The 26,828-nt window shown below is 47.4% G+C and overlaps 1 protein-coding gene across 7 annotated transcripts in view; it reads right to left on the bottom strand.

The window, feature by feature from the left end:
• The window catches only part of AGRN (agrin), an 835,885-nt gene that overhangs the window by 14,693 nt on the left and 794,364 nt on the right, over positions 1 to 26,828 (bottom strand). For all 7 annotated transcript variants that reach the window (XM_069610068.1, XM_069610071.1, XM_069610069.1 and 4 more), the window contains 3 exons: positions 23,370 to 23,486; positions 8,743 to 8,932; positions 7,839 to 7,926 (listed from right to left, as the gene is read on the bottom strand). In XM_069610068.1, coding sequence (XP_069466169.1) covers positions 7,839 to 7,926; positions 8,743 to 8,932; positions 23,370 to 23,486 — 395 coding nt within the window. The remainder of the gene's footprint in view (positions 1 to 7,838; positions 7,927 to 8,742; positions 8,933 to 23,369; positions 23,487 to 26,828) is intronic.

Raw genomic sequence — 26,828 nt, 5'->3', positions numbered from 1 at the left:
ATAGGCGCGTTACAAATGCCATATCATATATCATAAACCAGGCCCTTTAATCAAAACCTCTGATACTTAGCCCATCACGCCCCCCCCCGACCATGTGCCTCCACAACCACAACTTGCAACTCTAATCCATAACAAGTCCCAACCGAGTCGAACAGTTCCCCAAAACACTACCACTGAGCTTCCCAGAACTGCCTTAAGTGTGGATCCTCACAAACCCACACCCTTGCCAACACCAAAATGCCCACACTGTGCCACCACAAACCCTAAATGTGAGACCTCAATCGCAAAATGCTAATGGGAGCATCCTCAAATCTGAAGGACTACAAATGCACTCATCCCTAACCCCGCCCCACTGCAAACCCTGCATCTGTTCCCTCAAACACAAACTCTGAGCCCTGCAAACCCCCGGACACCAACTCAGAGCTCTGCACCTAGACTGCCCCAGATTACCTCCAGTGTATGAGCCCTTTGGACCCAAACCCTTGCTCCGACCTCCATGTCACTCCCATCAACTACAGCCTGAAAGGCAACTATGTGCTTAAACAACAAGCCGTGAGCCGCGGGGGCATTACCAAGTCAGGTAATGCCCCGGGGCCCATAGGGCCTTAGTGAAGGCCCTGGGGCATTACCTGACTCTGTAATGCCCCCGTAGCGAAGCGAGGGGCTTATTGCTATTAGTAGCACGGCCTGCAAGACCGAGGTACTAACAGCATTGTTTTTCTGTTCCGAAACACTGTTCTATAGTCGACAGCGACATTTGCGTCATCCTCCACTGACCAGGTTAGTAGCCCTCAGCTTTCCCAGACTCAATCCAACATTACGATGCCGCTCTGCTCCAGCTTCGCCTCAAGGATTCTGTCTGCCCTGTGGGGTAACTGAACAATGAGGTTTGCACATCCCCACTGTTTGCCGACGTGGTTGCTGACCTCTTCTCCTGCACGGTCTGCCTTTCTTTCCTTACTGTGGCCATTTTTGAACAACACTTTCCCTAAATATTCTATGAAGGGGATCCTTTTACATTATAAACTCCAAACCTAGAATCTTTAAGGTAAGTGTTTGATTTTACTGAGTGTGCATTTTTGGGGAAATGTCGTCCCCCCAGCAGTCATTTCGCAGGCGAGTATCACTGGACACGGACTGATGGGCACAGCGAGGCAACGCCTCATACTTCTTGCTTTGAGACTTTTAATCACAATCCTTTGTGGAAATCTTTCACTTTCCCTGCAGGCCCACACCAATCGCTTCACTCGCCCATCCTCCGCCCCCACCATCCCTCTTCACAAGCCTCTACATCTCCAAGAAACATCGCACCCAGATGTTAGCTGAAATCTAGTAACTAGCCATGCCAATGGGACAAACGAAAGGCCATTTGGGCGAGAAGAAACGTTACCTCTTTAATACTCACTCTCTGTGTAAAAATGTCAGAGGCACACACGAAGCCTCACTACTGACTGTTGTACATGCAGTAAAGGGCAATCGTTTAACATGTGCAAACTTGCAGGCATCATGCAGGAGTTGTTGGAAGCCCAGCTCTTGTTGACAGGGGGTCGGGGGGGGGGGGGACTGGATTTCAACATGCACACAATCTAAATCGGTCCGGAATATTCTGTTCTGGTTGTGCAGAGGACTCTTCTGGCCCAAGTACAGTAGAGCAGACCATTCTGGGTCACATGCACCAGAGCAGACCATTACGGCTCACATATAACAGAGCGGACCATTCTGGGTCACATGCACCAGAGCAGACCATTACGGCTCACATATAACAAAGCGGACCATTCTGGGTCACATGCACCAGAGCAGACCATTACGGCTCACATATAACAGAGCGGACCATTCTGGGTCACATGCACCAGAGCAGACCATTACGGCTCACATATAACAGAGCGGACCATTCTGGGTCACATGCACCAGAGCAGACCATTACGGCTCACATATAACAGAGCGGACCATTCTGGGTCACATGCACCAGAGCAGACCATTACGGCTCACATATAACAGAGCGGACCATTCTGACCGATGTACATCAGATGATCCTTCTGGCCCATGCATACAGTCGAGCGGACAATTCGTACCCACATGCCACATACAGAAGAGATTACTCTTCTGCCCTGCATTCATCAGAGCTGACCCACATAGTTGAGTTGACCTTTCTGGGTCACAGACACTCAAGTATGTTTACTCCTATTGACGGGATCAGGGCAACATAAGCAAAAAGTTGGAAAACAAAACAGAGGGTGGAGGGAAAGGCAGAGGATAGGAAAATTAGCAAAAAGGGAGAAAGCAAGGAGGATAGTAGAGGCCTGGGGGGGACCCCCCCCCAATTAGGATAAGAATTTAAGAATTGAGCATAAGCAATTGTACAAAATAAGACGGATCATCTAAAAAGGTCAATTAAGTTCGTCCGAAAGTCCAATTTGATATTCTGACAGCCCGACAGCAGAGTGAACCCTTTTGAGCCATTTAGGGCAATGTGGGCCCTCTGGCTCGCATATAGTGCGACTGCTAGCCATTGATCACACAGTGTTGCCAAGCATGATATAGCTTTACATTCTGAATTTGGAAAACATTGAGCCTGGTTAACACAATTGCTTTGAACTTATTAAAGGTTGGCAGAAAGGAGTAGGTCATTTGTCTCCTTACAGAACGTATCCACAACACACAGGTGGAACAACCTCCCCTTATCCCATGCTTAACTGGGAGAGCAGGCGATGCAAGATGACCTAAGTTGGATGAAGAGCCTGTGAGCACGGCCCTCTTTTCGATAGTGAGCAGAATCCGAAGCGCCTCTTCGTTACATGACTGCTACTAGAAAGCCAGGTGAATTACAGCCATGATCGGCAAGCAGTCTTTTGGAGATGAAGTGGAATGATCCAAAAGCCCTTTTATGTCCGTTTACACAGTCGCTTAAAGAGCACACTTCTTGCATGTGGAGTGAGTGATCCATGACACTGCTGAATATGGATCGACTTAAGTCAGAGCCATGATCAAGGCAACCAAACGGCTTTTGGATATGACACAGGGATAAGGGATAACGGGAGTACAGCTGGGGAAACTGAGCCTTGACTGAGGACAATGAGGCCATTTCTGAAAATAAAGTAGGTCAACCGAGATACTAGAGTTTGTGGCTATGAGTAAGGAATCTGTAGGTTACATGGCAGTGGATAGTGGGAGCATGTGGCGTCATAGGTATAGGTCTGTGTTGGATATAGCTACTGGAGAGATCCAATCACGATAGCTGGCAATAAGGGTTCTGCTCGATACAGAGCTTGGCAATTTGCAACCATGACAGATGGGGCATTGGGAGCACTGGTGGGTATGGGGCAGGTAATCCATGCCACTTTGGGATACAGAGCTGCAGTTCAGGCCTCTGTTGCTTAAATAGTTGATTAAATGAGGCAATCTCTTGTATATGGAATCAGTGATACACTTCTCTGCTGAAGATCTAGCACTGGGGCGTTTGACCCATGAAGGAGGTGATAACTGGGTCTTGTTGAAGGCGATGGAGTGGATGATGCTTTGGAGGTGAATTAAAGTCTTTGTAAATTTGGACTCCCCCCCCCGGGTATGAGCTGGAGTGATTTGGGACCATGAAGGAAGGGATACTGTTCATTAAAGAGGAGATGAGTTGAGTTAGTTTGGGTCTGTTGGATGTTTGTTAATATCATGGGGCAGCTCGAGAAAAGAACAGCAAAAGCTGCTCCCTGCTGGCAAGGAGATGGTTCACAATGGTGATGGGTGATCTACTTACTCTGGAATTTCATTGGTCAGTTGGCTTGAAAACAAGAAAACAACAAACATGTAAGAGACAAAGACCGTGAAAAGACAAATATGAGCACCAGAAACACACAAGAGAAGCACTACAAATAAAGTATGGGAGAAACAACACAGAGACAATGAAAGCTCAACAGCAACATACGCACACATTCAAAAACTCCTGTGTGCCATGTACAGGAGGACCTGAAAGTTAAACAACATACTGCAGTATATGAAAACGGGCACTACATGCACACAAGACAGGCAGGGACAGGTCAACATGGGCACCACAAAGACACCCAAAAGTCCTACTACAGCAGAAAAACATGGAGGAAGGGGAGATACACAAAACATAGTTTGATTGATAAACACCATGGAACGCCTGGCATCCACACAAGGGAGAGACACTGAAACACACAGACATGGGCGCCAGAAGCATAGGAAAGAAACAGATTAAGGTATGCCAGGGGAGTTGCTAAGTCTGGAAAAGACCCGGGGCTACGCTGATGTCATAACTGTTGGGACTGGGGGCTAGCTAGTATTTTGGCTGTAGATCCTGAGATTCTATCCGGGGCTACAACCAAAAGATCAGGGGCTATAGCCCCCTTGCCCCCCCCCTAGCAACGCCCTTGAGGTATGCAAACATGGTATCACATTCCGACACGCAGTAGTGAGACCATGAGCATTTGCACATACAGAAGCAGAGACCTGGATGCCTGGTGTTTAGGGGATACAAGGCTTCAAGATGGAGCAAATTACTTCAAGAGAAGATCCTCAAGAACCTTCAGAACATGACTTGCTCTTAAAAGCAAATGTGTGTGTAACAAAACGATGTAAATTGACAGATCCTCTCTGTTTCCCCAAGCTGGATTTGTTTTTGTTGATTAATCGTTCTTTCGTGTTAGAAAAACACTTTTTATTGTATTGGCCTCTTGCACTTTACGGGTTTCCCTGACAAAGGCAACACCATCAGCACCCAGTTTGGATCTACGTGATCCGACCACGGCTGATTTTCCCACGGCAGGAAAGTTTGCATGTGAAATGTGCAAACCACAAAAGGTTGGTACATTTCCCATGCAAACACACATTCAATACCCCTGCATACCCCCACCATCCCCACCCACACCCCCAACTTAAACAAACCCTACTTACCTTCTCTTCACGCTGTGTCCCTGCAGCGCCAGTTCCCTTTCACTTCCGTGATCGGGAACCGGCGCCGCAGGGTCCCTTTTCTTATTTTTTCCAGAGCTGCAGGGGTTTCCTCCGCAACACCCGCTCACTATACTCTAAAGTATAGTGAACGTGGTGTTGGGGGGGACACCCCCGCAGCCCTCGCAATCCTTTTTTTTTATACTTACCTACAATGCTACCACCAAAATTTCGAACTTTTGGTGGTAGCATTTTTCGGACTTTTTGTATGGTCTGACTTTTTTTCGGTCCGATCGTACAATTCCCTCAGTTTAGCCTGAAACAGACCTGGGGAATGGGAACCACAGAGCTCCCACTTGCCCGATGCTTTTTAACCCGCACTGTGTCTATGGTGCTCTACGATGGGTATAGAAGGGGGGGGGGGCAGAGGGTATTAGGGCAGCAGGTGGGGAGGGCAAACGAAGCAGGTAATCGACACGAGTGAAGGTGTCCGCTTTCACAAACGATGGTGTGTAGGGCACCCTCTTGTGAGTCAAATGGAGGCAATGGGAAAATCCCTCCCACCCCCTCTCAGGCCAAATGTTAAATGGATCCGGAAGATCTCAATTTCTGCAATTTTAAGGGAAATCCATCATCAAAGAAAATGAGACTAAAATACCAGACTATGGCTTCATTCGTAAAATAAACAAGAATTTTAAATATGCTTTAGTGATTAACGTAACCTGTAAATGCAGGGGCCAAGGGCAGTCTGATACACGAGCGAAGTGTTGGTCTCCGACATCAAGGATCAAGTAACGCTCAAAATGGGCTAGTAATAGTGGTTATAACAGTGCTTAGAAACTGGAGCAGTCTGGCATGAAGCGCTATAGAAGAACAGAATATCATTTTGTTTAAATATAAATTATCGGTGAAGACTGGCTAGTGTCCAGTGCTTGGGGTATACACGGCAGCTGGTAGGGCCTCATGCCAGCCGATAGAGCTACCAAATGGGGAAAGCTTTGTGGGCTAGCATGGGTTCATATTGCCTGGAATGCCATGCCCGGGCTACAGAAAGCAACCCTGATCAGGGTCGAGCCATTTACTGGGGCAAAGCAGCTAACCCTGCCCCTTCTGATGATGGAAACATGCACGCTTATGATGGTAGCTTCCTCGCCCAGAGAGGGGTAGAGGCGGAGCATGTCAGGAATTGGGAATTATGCCTTCTCGGAACCCCACCCATGCCACAGGCCGCAGTTACACCAGCCTCACTGTACAATCCTTGGGGGGCACATGGTGTCTGATGACTCTACCAGTCCATACTTTGGTGATTTTGTAGAACATTCAGATCCCTTGCAACACTTACAAACACCCTCCAACTTCAGGGCAGCTCACAGTTGCCTCCCTATCAGAGGACATCCTGGCAGGACCCCGGCATGCTCTAAAACACAAGTGTGGCAGGACAGCCGTGCCCAGGGAGAGGAGCGCCGTGTGGATATAGGGCAGGGTGAACGCCTTCCATAGTTACAGCCGGACAGGACAGGGTGTGGGCTTGCAGGAAACAGCCACCGGCGGAATGTGGTGGGCAGGAAACCAAGAGGAAGTGGCCCCAGACACAAACAACCACCACTCCCTGCAGTGCCATTCCTCGTGCAGAGAATCGGGTACCGGCGAGCGGTTGGCGTCCGGGTGCGGGGCATTGCCTTCTCTCGACCGAGGGTGGTGCAACTCAACAAGCAAGGGTTGCTCTTTAGTGCCCGCTCCAATTCGGGAAGCAATTCGTGAAAAAACAAGCAATGGCTTCTCCACTTTCTGATTTCTGCCATCGGAAATGTAGCAGCTGTGCACCGTTCCTCCCACCAACCCCCCTAATGCATAGACGGTCTACTGTTGTGATACACACTGACCTATGCTCGTGGGGCCATTGCGAGCCGGGGAAAGGAAGCAGACGCTTGTGCTCTTTTAACACATCATTCTGGACTACTTGCAAAACGGGAATTAGTCAAGAACAGAGAATGACCTTTAGCAGGTGCTCTTGGTGCAACTCCAGGTCAGGGGCTTCCTCTAACAGAGGTGAAATGAAGGTGGGGGGCGAGGAGGGTGGTGGGTGGGAGTCTTTGCCCCCAAATGGCAGGTTCATGCCAAGAGTTCTCTGGGAGGAGCGGCCAGCAACAGGGGCATGCCATCTAAAATAAACAAGGGTTGCTTGGGGGTGGAGCTCATGGGGTAGACAGAACCCCGAAAGCACCCCTTCTTTAAGCAACGATTACTTTGCTCTTTGCCCAAGGCTCGTGGAGTGGATCTGTCAAGGTAGGGACCCACCCCAGTACTTTTCTTTCGGGCACGGAACAGGGCATCCCATTTCCCAACAGTGGGCATTACAGACACAGTTTAATCAGACGTGTTTGTGAATGGCTCCAGTATATCATTTTAAGTACATAATGTAAAGTAAAAGGCATTGCAGGTGAGAAATAAAGAAAGCACTATCTTTGACAAAAAACACCCACACTTCAACACTCTCTCGCTGGGGTTCGGTACAAAGTAAACTGTTTCCATAGAAACAGAACTGAGGACTTGTCTAAATTAATTTGAGCAAGTTCTCCCCTTACTTGGAACCCTCCCGTTGAAATCTTTCTATCGGTTACCACTTGATGTGGAAAAGGAACCAGAAGGAAGTGAGGTCACACTGCATGACATCACTTCCTCCAACACAAGGGTCTGCAATGTGACATTTTGGAGTAAAGTTCCCATTAGCCTGGCCATCACAGTCAACGCAGAGGGCTCATGGGAGTCGTAGTCTGAAATAGTTGGAGAGCTGCAGGTTGCAGACCCTTGCTCTAGCAGCCAATAAAGCACCCAGGAGGGTTTGGATGATGGTCCTGCATTTAACACTATATTTGCTCGATAATTCTGCTTCTGAAAAGCATAGGTTGAGGGCAAAGAAGTGGGTCACGACTTACCTCTTTGTTACCGCATTGTGATATTCCATGTAGGTGCGGCCCTCAAACGCTATGGCTTCAGAATCTCCAGCGGACTTCTCGATGATCACTGGAGGGCGAAAACCATTGGACGCATGTTATCAACGCAGCCGAGAAGGCCTGAAGCTTCACTATACCATTTTGGAAAGCAGCACAGAGTTTACCTAAAACCAACACAGTGCGGGTTCCTCTCGGGGATCTAGCTTCCGACGAAAGGCGCCTTTGAAGTAGAAGGGATGATCACTGATACGGGGTCTATGCTCCCACAACCGGTACAATTCGAAGAGCTCTCAAGCTCCGGTGGTCTAATCGAGCCATCGGCAGATAAGGCCGCACACACATATACACCCAAGATCACAAAGTCATAAACGTGGGGCATGGGAATTGAACCTTGATCCCAAATCTTGAGCATTATCTGCAAGACCACAACACCGTTCCCCAGGCGAGATATCAGGCCTCTGGAGATATCTATGTCGTGTGGAGGTGAGCCACCTTTTCAAGCAGCAGAGTCCGATCGCTTTCTCCTACTACCACCCCCGGACTCCAACCTACTAACCACTGTAAAACATTTGAAGATTCCACCACTTATTAAGAACCACACATTTAAAGTGGGGGTGGAGTGGGCAGGAAGATGAGGCTGAAGGCCAACGTGCCTTCCTTCCAGGATTGCATTAAAGGATGGTCTTGCCCAGGAGTGTTCCTATTTTAGTTCAACTTCCGTTCCGCGTGAGCGCGGATAAGCAGCAACCACCACAAGTGCAGATATGGCACATGATTCAAGCTACACATACCCAACACTGACAAACCAGTCACAGGGCAGCAGACCACCTCACGCCAATATCAACCTAACCATGAACTGGCACTCTGCAGAACACTGCTTCCTTACCTTTCTCACAGTTTGCCCCAGAAAATCCTCTCTGGCAAATGCACTCGAAGCTCTCCATCTTGGGGTTGCAGCTGCCACTGTTTTGGCATGGATGTGGGTTTTGGGTGCACGGGTGGGAGTGGTAAGAGGAGATCTCAATCGCATCCCGGATGTTCTCCTCCTTCAAGATGGGGATGCCTTTGATGTTGATCTGAAGGGGGCAAGATAGGATTAGAAAGCGTGACGCCAATCACATTGCAGAGAGCAGACAACCCTCACCCCCGGAGGATTTCCGTACTGGGACATGACCTTCTCAAGCCAGTGAGACAGAACCTTCCCACAGAATGGAATCCCAGTACAAAGCTTTCCTTACACCCAAAGAACATGGTACGGCCCAGAGTCCTCCGTGATTTGGTGACTGTGCAGCGCAAGAAAACTACAGAATCTAAGAGACCACGCGTGGGAGAGATTTCCATCAGAGGCATGCTCCACCAGACCATGAAATAATGCTGAGCTAGTGGTCCTAAGATGTCCTAAGCCTGCTCCCTGAGCATCCCTCATGCTGGCAACAATGGCTGTCATTTCACATACAGTCTATATATGTTGAACAGTGCTTTTCTAATGCACGGCTGCACCAGACAATTCAATCAGGGATGAAGGAAGTGTGGGAGGGACCCTATTAGCTGACAAATGGTAGCTTTTATTTGGTGTTAGTGTGAGGATTTGCACTGAAATGACACACATGATTTTCAAAGTAAATCTCCGTTTAAACATTTTGTAAAGCCTACCAGTGCATCATGCGTGCATGTTAAAAACGTTTTTTGTGGAACTGGACATTTCATTCACATCATGCCTAGCCCAAACTGCAGGTTAGAGTGTCAAAAAATGACTAAAAGCAGGCGACTATCTTACAGGTTCTTCTGGTCTGTCTCTTAATGTTTTTAAAGGGGTACAGCCAATAGGACATTTCACAGCTATTTCAAGTTGTCCTCTATGGGGTGTGAAATAATTAGTGAGCCCTTTCTCTCAGGCTCACATCATATCCCAGCCTGCTCGTTAAAGTCCTGCATTTATAGCATGAAAAACGACAAGTACTGAACATGACATGAGGTGAACCCGCTAGGGCTTCTGAAGAAAACGTGCAAGCTTGTTCTACAAGCTGCTGCATCGCTACTGCTGAAATAGGCAATGGCTTGTCTGCATCAGAAAGGGAGCTTTTGGTAGCGTGCCAATGTTTAGGTTCAGGCGTTATTTCGTTCCACTTTACACGCAGAATACGTCCATACTAAACGTATGACATTTACGACTGGCAATGACGTGGTTGCTTTCCGTAGAACCAGCTTCACATTACAGAAGCTCCCCAGAGATCGCTGGATACATATCGACGTGGACAGAGCTTCAAGGTCTTTGCTGACCACGGGCCCGCAACGGCCTGCTCCGCTGTCACTCCGGCTTCCACGGGCAGTCCCAGGAATGTAAAAGGAAACGTGCTATGGTAGAGGGCACCACAGTGTCAATGATTCCCTTGTTTAAATGTAAACACAATTAATAGTTTCAATGTTTCAATACTATTTCTGGTGCATGGGGGTGTAATCTCCTGGCCTGAGGAGACTCAAGACAACACCAATTCCAGTTGTCGCCAACAGGTAACCCCCATGCACTCTTTGAGGGCAATCTTCCTCTTACGTGATTTTCCTTCTTTAATGTATTATTACATAACTTTACAATGGGTATTCCATATACGTATGTGTTGATAAGGGAAAGAAAACTTTGACAATGAAGAAAAATGAAGTCCCAGGAATGTGGCGGAGAGGCAACAACAGCAAAGCTCTACCCACTTCAAAAAAACTATTGATTATAAAGGCCACGTGGCTTGGGTTTAGGAAGGAATGTTGGCGTTTGGGTCTCGGGCCTCTTATCTGTAGAGGGCTTGGACGGGTGAATGGGTAACCTTTGCTGGGTTGGTGGCAGTAGAGCTGGCCCAGCAGCGGGCGCCTTGGAGGGCGAGCAGCAAGGTGGAAAGGGACAGGAATCTTCGATTGAAAGAGCTGGGCCTGAGAGTGGGCATTCTGCAGCGGCTGAGGAGGGAAAACGCCCGCTGCTGGTATGGGTGTGACACGAATGCTTGCGCTGCTGCCTCCGTTCTGGGGGATGGAAGCTTGCAGTCATGTGGTCTGTGCTAGACATGTCTGAGGGAAGCTTGCACTGCCACTGTCCTTTGGACATGGACTCTGCACAGCAGATGGCCACTGGAAGCCAGAACGACGTCAATCTGTGCTGCAGACATGGAGTCCGATTCCCCTGCTAAGAGATTTCGCGATTGCTAAAAATATAACAAAATCAGCCGTTTAAAAAATTAAAAAAGGGCGAAATAGTCATTTTTTGAATAAATAAAAAACGGCCGTTTAAAAAACCATATCTGCATTTTAAAAAATAAATAAAGCCACAATATAAGTGGGAAGAAGGGTAGTGGGAGAGCGGTGGGCAAGAAAGAAGAGATAGAACAGTTTGCCAGAGGGTGAGTGGGGCAAAAAAGAAGGAGGGTGGGCAAGAGGGGGGGGAGTGGAAAGAAAGCAGAGGAGGGGAGCGGTAGGCCAGAGAGGGAGCAGTGGGCCAGAGGGATGGGTGCGGGAGAGGGCAGTGGCAAGAAAGTAGAGGGGGAGCAGTGGCCACAGGGGGGCGGACTGGGGGCAAGAGAGCAAGCGGCATATTAGAAAAGGGGGGGGGGGGAGTCCAATACACTGGGAAAAATAATGTGATATTCCGAAGGAGCGAGCAATTGGGGCACCAAGGGAGGGGGGGGGTCTGTGCCACAGAAATCCTGAGAAAGAATGAAGGCCTCGCGACTGGAGGAAGGACTGCAGAGTCTAAGGGGTGAGTTGAGGGCCCAGGTGGGGGGGTGGCAGGGACTGGGGAGTGCAAGTTGTGAGATGGCAGTGTGGCAAAGAAAGCGAGTATGCACATAACTGGCAGAGCGAGGGGGAGGGTGTGGGGGTGTTTTGAAGAACATAGAAGGTGAATATTTGCCCAATTACAAGCGATAACGATGAATAAAGGTAATAATATCAAGTAGGCACACGCACACCTCCAATACAACAAGTAAAGCAAAACAAAGCCGGTTCCGACAAGCCTGGGACTTTCGGGACTGTCTATTAAATCGATAGAGAAACCATGCAAAAAGTGTGAAAAATGACAACCTGGCTCTATTGCAGCCTGGCACAAGGCTACCTCTTTCTGGCAACCTGGCTCTATTGCAGCCTGGCACATACTACCTCTTTCTGGCAACCTGGCTCTATTGCAGCCTGGCACATGCTGCCTCTTTCTGGCAACCTGGCTCTATTGCAGCCTGGCACATGCTGCCTCTTTCTGGCAACCTGGCTCTATTGCAGCCTGGCACATACTACCTCTTTCTGGCAACCTGGCTCTATTGCAGCCTGGCACAGGCTAGTTCTTTCTGGCAACCTGGCTCTATTGCAGCCTGGCACAGGCTGCCTCTTTCTGGCAACCTGGCTCTATTGCAGCCTGGCACATGCTACCTCTTTCTGGCAACCTGGCTCTATTGCAGCCTGGCACATACTACCTCTTTCTGGCAACCTGGCTCTATTGCAGCCTGGCACATGCTACCTCTTTCTGGCAACCTGGCTCTATTGCAGCCTGGCACATACTACCTCTTTCTGGCAACCTGGCTCTATTGCAGCCTGGCACATGCTAGCTCTTTCTGGCAACATGGCTCTATTGCAGCCTGGCACAGGCTGCCTCTTTCTGGCAACCTGGCTCTATTGCAGCCTGGCACATGCTACCTCTTTCTGGCAACCTGGCTCTATTGCAGCCTGGCACATACTACCTCTTTCTGGCAACCTGGCTCTATTGCAGCCTGGCACATGCTACCTCTTTCTGGCAACCTGGCTCTATTGCAGCCTGGCACATGCTACCTCTTTCTGGCAACCTGGCTCTATTGCAGCCTGGCACATACTACCTCTTTCTGGCAACCTGGCTCTATTGCAGCCTGGCACATGCTACCTCTTTCTGGCAACCTGGCTCTATTGCAGCCTGGCACATACTACCTCTTTCTGGCAACCTGGCTCTATTGCAGCCTGGCACATACTACCTCTTTCTGGCAACATGGCTCTATTGCAGCCTGGCACAGGCTGCCTCTTTCTGGCAACCTGGCTCTATTGCAGCCTGGCACATGCTACCTCTTTCTGGCAACCTGGCTCTATTGCAGCCTGGCACATACTACCTCTTTCTGGCAACCTGGCTCTATTGCAGCCTGGCACATGCTACCTCTTTCTGGCAACCTGGCTCTATTGCAGCCTGGCACATACTACATCTTTCTGGCAACCTGGCTCTATTGCAGCCTGGCACATGCTAGCTCTTTCTGGCAACATGGCTCTATTGCAGCCTGGCACATGCTACCTCTTTCTGGCAACATGGCTCTATTGCAGCCTGGCACAGGCTAGCTCTTTCTCAGAACCTGGCTCTATTGCAGCCTGGCACAGGCTACTTCTTTCTCCCACCATGGCTCTTACACCCTGGCATCTCGCACCCTCCAATCAATAAAAAAAAACCCTGCTGCAAATAAATATGAATGTGCACACAAGCTTTGCTTTTTTATGCTGCAAAATGTTCAGTTTCATGCTGAAACATCCTTGAGAGTGTTGGGTGGGTGGCACGCGTGCCCGTTACTGGCATATGAGAGGGACGCATTCAATGCAAAGTCTATGCTATAGGTGTGGTATGGGAGGTAGGCGTGGACTGTTTTGTGGGAGTGAAATGTGCATCGCTGCCACTTGTGCTGGATGGGCCTCTTGAGTGGGGAGATCTTGCCCTGCTGCTAAAGGTTGCAATCCTGTTCTGTGAATTAGCGGCATGTGTACTACTCGACCACCATTGGCAAGCATGGGTGACGCAGGTATTGCGGCTGCCAGCGGTGTACCTAGCACTGCAAATGTCTGGCGTCAATGTAGAAGGTGTGCCTATCTTCTGTAAGGGCTCCAGACAGGGCTGCTGTGACAAATGTCAGTTGCCCTGTGATTTTATACTCCGAGTGATTTGTCTACAGGAAGTGGGGAGGGAGCAGGAATTTTGAGAATCCCCAGTAAGAACCAAGATGGTGGGCCTCTCGGTGAACTGTACCGCTCTCCTAAGCTACTCCAACACCACCCCTTCCCTCTGCCGGCCTACTTCAGAAGGACTCCAGTAATCGGCATCTTCGTGAGCAGTCCTTATTGCATCCAGGAGGGTGTGTCTTTAAAGGCCTGCTCCCAGCCCAACCCCCAGGGGGATTTTCCATTTTCCGTACTGTGGAGGGGATACACATTTTCAGGAGCATCAGGTGGTGCCTGGGTGGGACCCATGCCAGACAAACTGAATCCACAAAGTCCTCCTAAGGACGAGTCAATGGTGAGTTCTAGAATGGCCTCTGTGAGAGCAGCAGCTTAAGGAAGCAGCTCCTGCCCTCCACCCTGGAAACCATTTGAGGCCTACTTGGAAGATGTCAAGCAAGAAGAAAACCGAGGCTTTGGACAATCCTCTCTCTAAAAAACCAAAGCAGTTCACAGATGATCCAGAGGAAGATATTCCCAGTAATGCTGAAATTTTTAAACTATTGAAGCAGGTGGCCAGTGACATGAGTGAAGTGAAGGCAACGCTGAATGATTTATCAAGTAAAGTCAGTGGTTTGGAAAACAGGATGGTGGATGTTGAGAGCAGAACGTCTGGACTTGAAAGGGAAGCCTCTGGAAGTTACAGGGCTTATCGGGATATGCAGAAAGAGATGTCAAAGCTGCAGTTAACAAATATGAATTTGGAGATACAGGCTAGGAGCAGCAATGTCCGCCTGGTAGGCATTCCTGAGAAGCCGGATCAACCCCTGACTGCTTTGGTGATTGATGTGCTGCAGGGCAGTTTACCCGGGTGTAACATTCAGCCAATTGATCTGGATTTAACTTTTAGAGCTGGCAGAAATGAGCAAGGGAAACCCAGGCAAATTATTGTGAAATTTGCACGGACATCCACCAAAGAAAGAGTGTTCTACATGGCAAGGCAGCAGGATGCACTAATGTGGCAGGGGAAACGTTTTCATGTTTTCCCCGATTTTCCAAAAGAGGTGGCGCTTAAAAGGAAAGCATTTTCTGAAGCCAAGCGCCTGGCTAAGGAGCGTGGATTTACAACAATTCTGATGAGGCCAGCAACTTTGAAACTATTCCTTCAGGATGGTGTAAAGGTTACTGACAACCCTGAACAAGCATGCGCTTGGCTTCAACATTTGCCACCTAAAATGTCTTCACTCCCATAGGTTTCGTTTGTCTGTCACCGTTTGGTTATCTCTGTTCTTTGCTTTTACATTTATTGTTCTGAGTTTCAGTTATATTCGTGCTATTTTACTGTTTAAAATACTTATAAAATACTTATAAATATAGATACTGTTTAAAGGCTTTATTTCATTTATACCGTTTAACTGTCAGGATGCAGGCGCGCGCATTTGAATGTGTTCCTTTTTCTCTCCGTATGATTCGTATTATCATTATTGTCATTAGAGGAGAGCACCGTTAGACGTGCCCTTGCGTGACGCTTTCGTAGGCTGAGCGTATGGGAACGTTTTACGATGGATGGCCGTCTGATGTTTTTTCGGCCTGGAGTCTTGGTATGGCAGAGGTGCACTTTCAGCTTGCACGAGGTATTTGGATGGCACAATGGCACGTCGTGGATGTGAGCATAAGGTTGGTTAATATCTTATTGTCTCACTGTGTTACTGAGGAGGGTCTCTTTGTTTTCTTTGTTTTCGCGGGTCACCGCATCCCATGCTATGGGATTCGCGTGATGTTGCAGCACCATCAGGTCACTAGAGGTCCCCTTTTTTTTTTTTTTTTTTTTTTTGTGTGTGTTTAAGAGAGGGCACGCGCTGCGGGGGTGACGTGCAAGGGGACCTTAATTGGGGTTTCATGAAACAAGATACGAGGCCGGATGGTATTCCAATCTCAGAGACAGATGGGGACATAATCTTACTCCTAAAACGCCAATGCACCTCCACAGGCTACTGCTGATTTTGGGTTTTGAGGCTGTGGTTTGGTCGTTGATTTCCCCGCAATGCCCTCAGCTATTACAAGTTTTCCCCAGTAAAGCTTGTGTACAGGCAGTTGGCATGCATAGCACTGGGGCGTGGGAAACGGCAGAAATAAGTAGGGGCAAAGAAAATACAGGGTGGATTTCCCACTGTGGCACTCCCGCTACGCACAGTGTCTAAACTCAAGTGTTGGCCGTTCAGCAAAAGCCACGAGAAGATTGAACCCTCCCGGAGCCTCGCTGATATGTTGCCGTACCCACGTAATACATCACGGTCTGATTGTGCACTATATCTCGTGTACAGTGCTGTCGGATCTAGCATGACCTGTATTTTTGCGCCTAGTGGTGAGTGCTGTGGCGGACTTGACATGGTTTTGAACTTTTAGTGTGCATCTGTGCCAGACGTTTTCAGATATAATTCATTCTCCTGCATGCTCAATTCAAAACGTTATCAACAGTGCATTCACGTGACATCCTGCCTATAGAGAGCTATGCCCAGATTTCGTAAAGAGCAAGTTAAAGATCTTTGATGGTAGTGGTCAGTTTGAATCCCTTGATATTGCCAATGTCTGTAGTTTGTATATGTTCATTGTTGAGGCCATTACCTCAAGAAATTTCAAAAGCCGTACTGAATGCACTGTTTGAATTATTTGTTTTGCCTACATCTTGGCAGGACCTGCTAAGGGTAAGAGGTGTTTGTTTATGTGATTTAGACGTGGCCATTGTGTTGGTTCTGCCAAGGTGTGGTGCTTATTACTGGGTGCATGAAGGTATGCGTAATGATTGATGGAAACCCAGTTGCTGAATAAGCCATCCAATGATAAAAAGTTAGGTTAATTTTATGTTTGCCTCAGTTCTGTGGATAGAATTCAAGTGGGCTTATGTCTGGTTCCTGCATTCTGTGTCTTTGCTGATCTGGTAGGCTTTCTGTACGATTGCAGGATATTGGAAGGGATAGGACATTATGGTCCATTTGGTTAATGTACCTGATATGTACATGGCGTCTATGAAAGAACTATTGCAGTACGCCGGGATGTATGAGTATTACACGTGTTCTCAATTACCAATTACCTCTGCCTTGGTGTATTGGGGCCCTCCATCTTCCTTTTTGGGTCATACATTCTTGTCTCACTGGGGTATTTGGACTTTTTTCCACAATTGTGTCGGGCAGTCGGGTGTGTCTGGTCAACTACGAAAGAGATTACAATGTGAACGGGAGCATAGTACATGACTAGCTAAACGCCATTTTAGGTTGACTTCGGCGGGGGAGAGAACTTGTGGTTCAGGACAGGAAGGTGTGCCTGCTCGACTCGAATGCGGATGAATATGTCTTTTGTGCATAGTAGCTTTCCTGCCATATAGTTCTGTTGGGGTTGACTTGGACTCTTTATTCTGTTGCTGACTGTAGTGGCCATGCTGTAATAATTTGTGGGAGGGGTTAGTCAGAGGATTGGTAATGGTTTATGCTCTGCTTCTTTACTATGGTTGGGTTGTCCATGTTGTACACGGACATTGTGTTGTTATGGTTTTTTATACATTGTGTAGGAATTTTGGGTGGGGGGTGGGGACTTGGGTTTGGAATTTACTGAAAGTTTGGTGTTTTGCGACATTATACCTTTAGTTACCTTGCTGCTGTACCTGTACAGTGTGCCATCTACTTGTTACCGTTGTTAGTATATTCTAGTGGTTTACTGCCCCTTCTGGGCATGTGCTTAACCTTTTATCTTTCCTTTCTTTTCTTTTTTCTGTTCTATCTTCCTATTCTGTTCTTTGACTGTAATTGCATATGCTATAATATGTCTCGTAACTTGAATTGTGCCATGGGTACTAAAATTGTGGATCATCTAAATATTGTCTCGTGGAATGTTAATGGACTCAACAATGTGGTGAAAAGGACAAAAATTCTATCTCACCTGCGTTCAAGCTCTTGTGACATTGCATTCCTCCAGGAGACGCATTTGGAAGACCCTGAAGCTGAAAAATTGAAAAGAGGATGGGTAGGGGATACTTACTTCTCGAATTACTCATCTAGCAGAAGAGGGGTTTCTATTCTTATCCGAAAGAATCTGCCTATATCAGTCATCACAAGCAAAGGAGACAAAGAAGGACGGATTATTTGTGTTCTGGTGAGGGTTCAAGGTGTGGACATTCTGCTATGCAATCTATATGCACCAAATTTGGATGATCCAATCTTTTTTCATGAAGTGGCTCAAATGCTTCAAGGTTTTAATATGGACTCGATCGTAGTTGGAGGTGATTTTAATCAGGTCTTGGACTCTGCTTTAGATCGATCAAATGGGGATTGTACTAGAACCCCGCACAGGTGTAGACGTTCCTTGGAGAATTTAATGAGGGAATTCAACTTGGCTGACATCTGGAGGCTGGAACACCCGTCGGACAGAGATTATAGCTTTCATTCACAGTGTCATGACACATATTCTAGAATTGACTTCTTTCTGACCTCTGGTCGGGTGACTTCAAGTTGCTATAATTCATCTATTGGACTTATTGCCCTGTCGGATCACGCACCTGTTTTGTTGCAATTGTCCTTACAGTACTCTCTGATTAAATCACCGAGGTGGAGAATGAACTCTTATATACTGAAAAATGACCAGATTAGGCAAGAGGTGGCAGAGGAAATTGACAACTTCATCCAAATTAATAGAACTGCCGATGTTCGAATATCAACAGTCTGGGAAGCACTGAAATGTTTTGTTAGGGGGGTGCTGATTTCTAAAACTGGCAAGGACAGAAAATTGAGAACTAAAGAAATTCAGAGACTCTCTTCTGAAGCGAAGTGCCTAGATGTTCTGTTTGCAGCAAGCAAAGATGAAAATACAAAAAATGAACTGCGAAAAACTAAATATGAACTAAATAAGCTCATTTCAAGCCAGGTTGAATATGCACTGTTTAGACAAAAGATTAACTATTTTGAGAATGGTGAGAAAGCGGGGAAGTTACTGGCACATCGGCTGAAGGTGGCTGACAGCGATCGCTTCATTGCCGCAATCAGAGGTCTTGATAACTCATCGGAGACACAGCAAAAGTCTATTAACAATTCATTCCGTGGCTTCTATGAAAAACTTTACACCTCTGAACTATCCTGTGCAGATGGAGATATTGACAGCTTCCTTGATTCTCATGTTCTCTCTCGTCTGACGGCGGATGAGGCGGCAGGTTTGGAAGGGAAAGTGGAAATGGATGATGTTCAACATGCAATTTCAAGAATGTCAGTGGGTAAATCACCTGGCACTGATGGTCTCCCTAATGAATTCTATAAAGCCCTCCCTGATTCCGCACTACAGCTTCTGTGTGATGTTCTTAATGATGCCTTTGAGTCTGGTTCCCTACCAGATACAATGAGACATGCATTGATTACGGTGCTGAGAAAGAAAGACAGATCTGCTACAAGGTGCGAGAATTATCGGCCGATCAGTCTGATCAACTGTGACTGCAAAATATTGGCCAAAATCCTGGCTGTTCGCCTGAATAAGGTCATTTCGACTCTGGTGCATGAGAACCAGGTAGGTTTTGTCTCTGGTAGGGCAGTGGCGGATAACATGAGACGCCTGCTATTGACAATTGAGAAGGGCCATAGTCAACCAGTTGCCAGTGCGGTCATCTCCCTAGATGCTGAAAAGGCATTTGATCGTGTTGAATGGAACTTTTTGTTCGCATGCTTGGGGAAAATTAACTTTGGACACGATTTCCAGCGTTGGGTTAAACTGTTATACAATAATACCTCTGCAAGTGTGCTGACGAATGGACTTATCTCTGATCCATTTGAGCTTCATCGTGGTACAAGGCAGGGTTGCCCTCTTTCACCTCTCTTATTTATTTTATCTATGGAACCACTTGCAGTGAGCTTGCGGGCAGACGTACGTCTTCTACCTGTTATTGGAAATGGTCGGGATAATTTGGTTTGGTTGTATGCTGACGATTTGCTGATTGCCCTGCAAGACCCAGCTGTTGGCATTTCGTATTTAATGCAAGATATTCAATCCTTTTCCTTGGTGTCAGGATATAAGATTAATTGGAGCAAATCAGAGATCCTGACTGTCAATGGGTTGTGTCAAAGACATACATGTGTTCAGTTTCAATTCAGGTGGTGTGCTGAAAAGTTGAAGTATCTTGGAATATGGATTGGAGCGGATATAGTGAAGTTGCCAGCCATTAATTTTTCTTGGATCCTTCCGATTCTTAGATCGGATTTGGTAAGGTGGCGTCTTTTGAAATTGTCGACCTGGGGCAGAATCAACTGTTTGAAAATGAACCTGGCACCTCGGATAAATTATTTGTTAAGCATGCTCCCCATTAAGATACCTGGAAACATCTTTAAAGAGATCAATAGGATTATGCAGAACTTTATTTGGAATGGGAAACCTCCGAGGCTCGCAATTTGGAAGCTTCAACTCCCATTGAAATTGGGTGGAATGAACTTGCCTAATTTCTCAGACTACCATTTGTCGTTTTCCACTCGTCATTTGTGCAGAGTTATTGACTCTGGAGATGTACAGTCTGAACATTCTGACCTCTTATCCTGGGAATGCAGTGCTGTTTCCCAATTGGACCCGAAAGCGTTGCTGACTACTCAGAAGAACAAATCAAAAAAAGTCAGCTCTCTTACTTCATTCTTGCGAGACTGCTGGTGTGAGCTCTCGAATCGTGTGAGTGCTGACCCATATTTACACCCAGATGCCTCCATATGGAATAATCCAGCCTTGAAATATCAGGGTAAACCTCTGTTTTGGGTGGAATGGTTTGTGGCTGGCATCAAATATATTGGAGATTTGTTTGAGGGGGACAACTGGTTGACGTACGCTCAGCTTGGCCATATGTATGACATGTCAGAATGCTCGTTTGCTGAATATAGGAAACTGAAGATTATTATTTCAGCTTGTGTTGAGATGCCACAATTGACTGGTCAAAGTCCTGCTTGGACAGCTCTATCTGTATGCTTGAGTGCCTCACACCCTGCTTCTACCATGTATGGAATTATAAAAGCTAATCGGAAGGGTGATCCGAGATTGCCTGCAATTTGGGCGGAGGAATTGGGGGAAGATGTTAACTTCAGATGTTGGCGGAGGTGCTGTGAAAACACTTGTTTGGTAAGTTTGGATTGGTCCCTCAGAGCTTCTCAAACTAAGTTGTTGTTCAGGGCCTATTGGACGCCGGAGAAACTATTCAGGAGACGACTTTTAGACAACAATCTTTGCTGGAAGTGTAAATGTTCGAGAGGATCTCTGAGTCATTTGATTTGGTCCTGTCCCAAGACGATGCAATTCTGGGATATGGTTCGGGAGAGGTTGAGTCTGGTCTTAGATGTCACAATCCCCATGAATGCTTCATTACTGATTTTGGGTGATGACTCTTCTCTGGAGGAAATTGACTTTGGTAAGAGAGTTTGGTTGCTTCGTGCATGCATGGTTGCTAAAAAATTCATATTGAGGTCATGGAAATCAAGTACTTCATTTAACATTGATGACTGGGTGGAGGAGCTACTTACTGTTTCAACATATGAAAAAGCCATTTACAAACTCACTGGTGACATTGAAAAATGTTGGGACATTTGGAGCTGCTTTCTTGATGCATATGGATAAACCTGATCTTTGATCTGGGGTATTATGTACTTACCCTTGAACACTCATAATCTGTATAATACCTATAGTTTGTGTGATGGTTTTTGTAATGCCCTTTTGTCTGAGGTATAGTATTTTGCATTGAAATTTTTGGTTTATGTCTTCTACTCCTACGCTCTTATTCTCTTTCTTCCTTTTCTTTTTCTTTTTCTTCTTTTCCTTTCTTCCTTCTTGTTCTATTTTTGATGTTTATATGTTTGGATTGTTTATGGCGAATTGATTACTTTGCTTTCACTTGGTTGATATGTGTGAATTTCATGGACTGCTGTTCATTTATTTATGTTTGCTTACTGTGAAAATAAAAATTTAAATTACAGGACGAGTCAATGGTCACCAGGTTCACAATTATATTACATCAAATTGCTTGTGGCTGAATAACTGTGCCATCTTATGAGCCACCCTGCCAAGCTAACCAGGACTTCTGTTTAAAGTTTTAACGCGTCACCATGCCCTTAATCCACACAATGACTACATCACCAAAGGGGGGCCTTTAGCTAGAAAGACAATCCCCCCCCAACTTGAATGCATATCCCAGCGAGCTTTGCAAAGCATTTGCAGGGGTTGTCAGGAGGCAGCCACAGCAAAGTCACATTAGTACCCTATGCTTTTACTGGAATGGGGCATTAAAGGGGGGGGGGGTGATGGGCGACGCCGATTAAAATGCCTTACCCCCAGAAACACAACGACTCGCATCAGTTTATGAAATACAAATAAACCAAATCTTAGGCTAGAACGCCCTCACAGGTGGCTAATCTGGCACCCGGCTGGTCAGACAATGATGGCGATGCGAGGCAAGGCTGCAGTATATGATGGCGACATCCAGCCTTACGGTGCAAAGCATTGGGCATAGGAGGCCGACGCTGGGCCTTGGATGCCGTTTCTGACCCTTACTTAGTGCGTGTGGATTGGGCATGTTACGTCGAAACTGGGTGCATTTAGTTGCCCCTGCCTGCATATGCTGGTTTGCGAGACCTAATCAAATAAGTTAATAAAAGGTCCACTGGGGCACTTGGTGATCCTTCAGAACCTGCTTTTCAAGTTGGCCTCTGGCTGCACCCACCAACCCCACTGGGGTGGCCTGGCTCCATCCTGATTTAAAGACAGGGTGTCAAGCTTTCGCAGTGACGTGCCTTTGATGTGATGCTATTGTCACGATGTGTACATGGGTGCTCCGGGCCCGGGCCCTCCCCAGGAAAGGCCATCTGCGTAGCAGTCCCTATAACTTAAATGGGACTTTTTTTGGGCGCCGGCAGCACCTGGGAAAACCAGAAGTCGGTTCCGCAGGTACTCGCATCAAGGCATGTTATGTTCATCATTACATTTGCATCGGTTGGGCTTTTGTTACATATAAGCCAAAGAGATTTAAAAAAGTAAAAGGAGTAGTGTTAAGGAGTGGGTGCGGGGGTGTGGGACTGGCGACCAGTTTTTAAACAGAAAAAAAAGGGCACACTTGCATCTTTGTTCATTTTTCGAGGATCAAGCAAAACAGATGGAAAACATGGGAGGCTTCTAGACCAAAAAATGATGAGCAAAGAGGGTGAAGGGGTAAAAAAGTGAGAGGCGTGTGTGGGTTTGCCCCCGATAGGAAAAAAATGGATGCATTTGCAACAATGCTAATGTGCTCAACATTGCAAAAGTATTGAAACACGGAACCACCTTCCCCTCTGCGAGGCGCAATTTCTTAATGTATCAAGGACTTGTAAGAATGTCACTGTATTCTCCTTTGTTCCCTCGCTGCCTTGAAGCGCTTTGAAACACATTGTGTATAGGCACTATATAAATAAAGTATCAATCAGTCAATCTTGCGCATCTTTGTGGGATACTCAGTGTGCAAAAGAGCAGGAGTATAAACAGAGGATAAAGGGAATTGGTGGCCAGTCCATGCTTACAGGCTACACTGACCGGGATGGCAAGAGGGGCATGTCTGCCCATGCGGTTCCTTACCTTCTGGATGGCTCCTTCAAAGCTGGTGGAGATGGCAGCAGCTCGGGCCAGCTTACTGAAGTCCGGGGCTCCGCCCACGTAGAGTGGCTCCTTCAGGTTCAAGGCTGTGTGTGGGAGCTGGGGCAGAAGAGAGCAAGTGTGAAAGCAAGGAAACATCAAGAGGTACCCCACAATATACGAGCCCCACCACCAAGTCCCACCAGCGGCAGACCCTCTAAGGTCCAAGAGTAAAAAGCAGGTCGAATCAGCACCCGGGGAGGGGAGGCAGTGGGGGTAGGCAGATCTGTTGTTTTGCAGATGTATTGGCCTACAACTCCCATCAGCCCAAGACACCATAGTCAGTGGCGAGGGAACGTGGAAGTTGTAGGCCAAGGCCTACCCTGGACTACAGGGCATAGGCTGCGTATTAAGTGTATGTTGTTGCTTTCCAACTGTGCTTTTCATGATCTCCTCGAGGCTCGTTGGGAGCAGGTGGGCCTCAACTTTCTCGGTTGGAATGTGCGTCACTGCAAGGAAACTCAGTTGGGGCGTAACCCTCTGCTGGGGGGAAATGGGGGTTACCAATGCACTTTGTGCAATATACCCATAAGAGGTGGCTCTCGACGTAGTGCCAAGAGACTCTGAAAGTTAAACACCTGGCCATTTTAATGAAGGCTAGTGTTGCTGTGACATAACGCTCAAATACTATCTGCGCCGAGGTTTAATTATTAAGGATGGCTCGGGCTGGCCCAAAACCCTACACTTTTTTTAATCCACTGTTTATTTAAGATGAAGCATGGCCGTTGAAATCAACAACTCAGTTCGCCGAGAGAATGGTTTCAGGTTTCTTTCGAGCAGCTGAAGAAAAATGCCACATTTGTATTCCTAAAAAGATGTGCATTACATAGTCTACTCGAAAGGCTCTCTAAAAAGGCTGGGTTCCACTAACGGCGCCAGAAAGCCCCGCGAAGTGTCTGCAATTAAACTTGAACCGATGCAAATAAACCACTAAGGCTACAGTCTTACCAAGTAAAGCAACACTGCCCTCTTTTGGCCCAGAGAGAAAACCGCAGCCTGCTAGTAAGCGCGTTCTAGCCCGATGAACTCGTGCTTAAGAAGGGTGTTCCAACTTCCTTCCAACTGCATTTTTTTTTAAATGATTATTATTACCGTTAATATTGTCAAACATAGGCGCTTAGTTCAGTGCGGACGAACACCAGGAGCAGCAAACATCCTGTCTGGCCTTTCAATGCCACCACCTAGCGCCAGTAGGTCTGACACATACTCTGCCTGCCTGGTTAGGCGCTCGCTTCTCACACTCGTGCTTGATCTGCAGGTCGGTCCCAACCCTGAATCGCGGCACGGCGAACCGAGCCCTTCCTTCTTCCGGGGCTGGTAAACCGAACACTGTTGAATTGAGTTAAGCAATAGCAACACCTAGTAATCTTAGTACCACAAAACGCCAATAATGATATAAACAACATTATATTAAAGTGGTTTATTCAAGGGGGTGAATAGCTCCAGTTGTAATGCATTTCCCAATCCCTCGCCATTTCTTCCCCGACGCAAGAAGCCATCTCTTCCCGATCACCGAAAGCACCCAGAACCTCAGTCTAACTGGGCACGATGGAACCAGACACCCCCTCCTCGCATCGGAGGACATCGCATTTTAGGAAGGAGAAATCGAGCCATTTTTGTACAATATAAACATTTTGGGGTAAAAGTCAGGAGTCTCCTGCACCATGTAGGTTAGTTGGAGGCATGGGACTATTATAGCTTTCAAACTAATGAGTCTCCATGTTTTGGAGCGTGCGCTAGGAAAACCCAGAACGCAGCTGCGAGTCTCTTCATCTTATTTAGCCGCTGAGAAACATACTAGGACCGTTGGCGCCCTCTGCTGGCTTATGTCGCCAAAAAGTCCAATTTAAGACCCATCGATGCCAAAGACTCCATCGATGCCAAGGACCTCCAAGGAAGTTTGATAGCCGTCTTGGCCCACGTAGATCCCTGGTTAGGACCACCCGGCGGCTCTCTAGACGTGGACTAAATCTTCATGTTCGCTCACTGCTGGCTAGGGCTGATGTGCGTTGTAGTCCAAACCTTCCAGACAGCTAAAAGTTGCAGATCCTGCCCCAGGAACTTGTGGTCCGATGGTGTAACACCCTTCAGATTCCTGGTGCCCAGGAAGTCAGTGTATTGTAGGAATGAGACGACATCTCGAAACGGTGTCAATATGAACTGTGTTCTAACCAATTCTTTAAGACAGTGGCGGCAGTCCAAAAGTGAGTCTTAATTTATATAGTGAGTTTTTGTTGTATAGATTATTTCTTTAATAGTGATTCCTCCTTTGATATTAGAAAGTGTAGTGTGTGGCCAATACTCCTTGACCCCTTCACTTCTCCATATATCCTGAGTAGCAGAACGTGGCCGGATGTAGGGTTGCCAGATCACTAAATGTCACCAGGGACATCTTACTCCACTTCTTAGCTCTGCCTTTCCTTAGTTTTACTTCCGTCTATTTTACTCAATTCAAGGTTCCCAGCACTACAAACCCTAGCAGACAAGTGATGTAGAGCTGAAAGCCCAGAACCGGGACGGAGCAGGACAATTTGGCGTGGCCGGTTCGGCGCGGGACGATTTGGCGCGGCCAGTTCGGCGGAGGAGCCGGATCGGCGCGGCCAGTTCGGTGCAGGAGCCGGTTCGGCGCGCCAGCCTGCGCCGAACTGGCCGCACATAAATGTCCTGCGAGTTCTTCACCACAGCCACGCAGACTACACAGCCGGGCCTGCGAAAGTGGGGGCTGTGCTGCTCGGAGCAGTATGCTCCGAGCAGCACAGCCCCCACCCTCGTGAGTCCGGCAGATTTAATCTGCCCTGTGCGCGGCACACCAGTCCACATCGCCTGCTATTTAGGGAAACGTTCAGTGCAGTGCACTGAAAGTGCGAGTTTCAACCTCATCCCACACTATTTTAAAATGAAACCGCTCTAGAACAGTTTCATTTTAAAATAGTGTGGGATGAGGTTGAAACTCGCACTTTCAGTGCGCTGCACTGAACGTTTCCCTAAATAGCAGGCGATGTGCACTGGTGTGCGGCGCCAAAACATCCCAGCGCCGAAACATCCCGTCACCGAACTGGCGGCGCCGAAACGGGGTGTACCGAACTGGGACACGCGGTCTCTCCTAACGTTGTCTTTTGGCGCCCCCTGCTGGATGTGTTGCTTTTTTGGGTACATTCGTTTTGTGAATTGTCTCCGGTACTATGCTTTGCATCAACCACCCATTCGTCTTATGTTATGCCCATCCATTGCTGTAGAAAAACCCGCACCGTTCCCCCACCCACCCTCCAACTGGAGTGTTGTGTTGCAGAGTATTCCACTGAAAAGCATTGATTTGGTTGGCCCTCTCCCATTGACGGCCTCCAGTGTAGGCTGCACTAAACACCACACTTTTCGCAGTTTCTGTTGCCCTCGGATGCCAGA

This window comes from Ambystoma mexicanum, chromosome 8 (genome assembly GCF_040938575.1).
Source record: "Ambystoma mexicanum isolate Mex_15411 chromosome 8, UKY_AmexF1_1, whole genome shotgun sequence".
Taxonomy (NCBI): domain Eukaryota; kingdom Metazoa; phylum Chordata; class Amphibia; order Caudata; family Ambystomatidae; genus Ambystoma; species Ambystoma mexicanum.
This window is presented reverse-complemented; position numbering and strand designations above follow the sequence as displayed.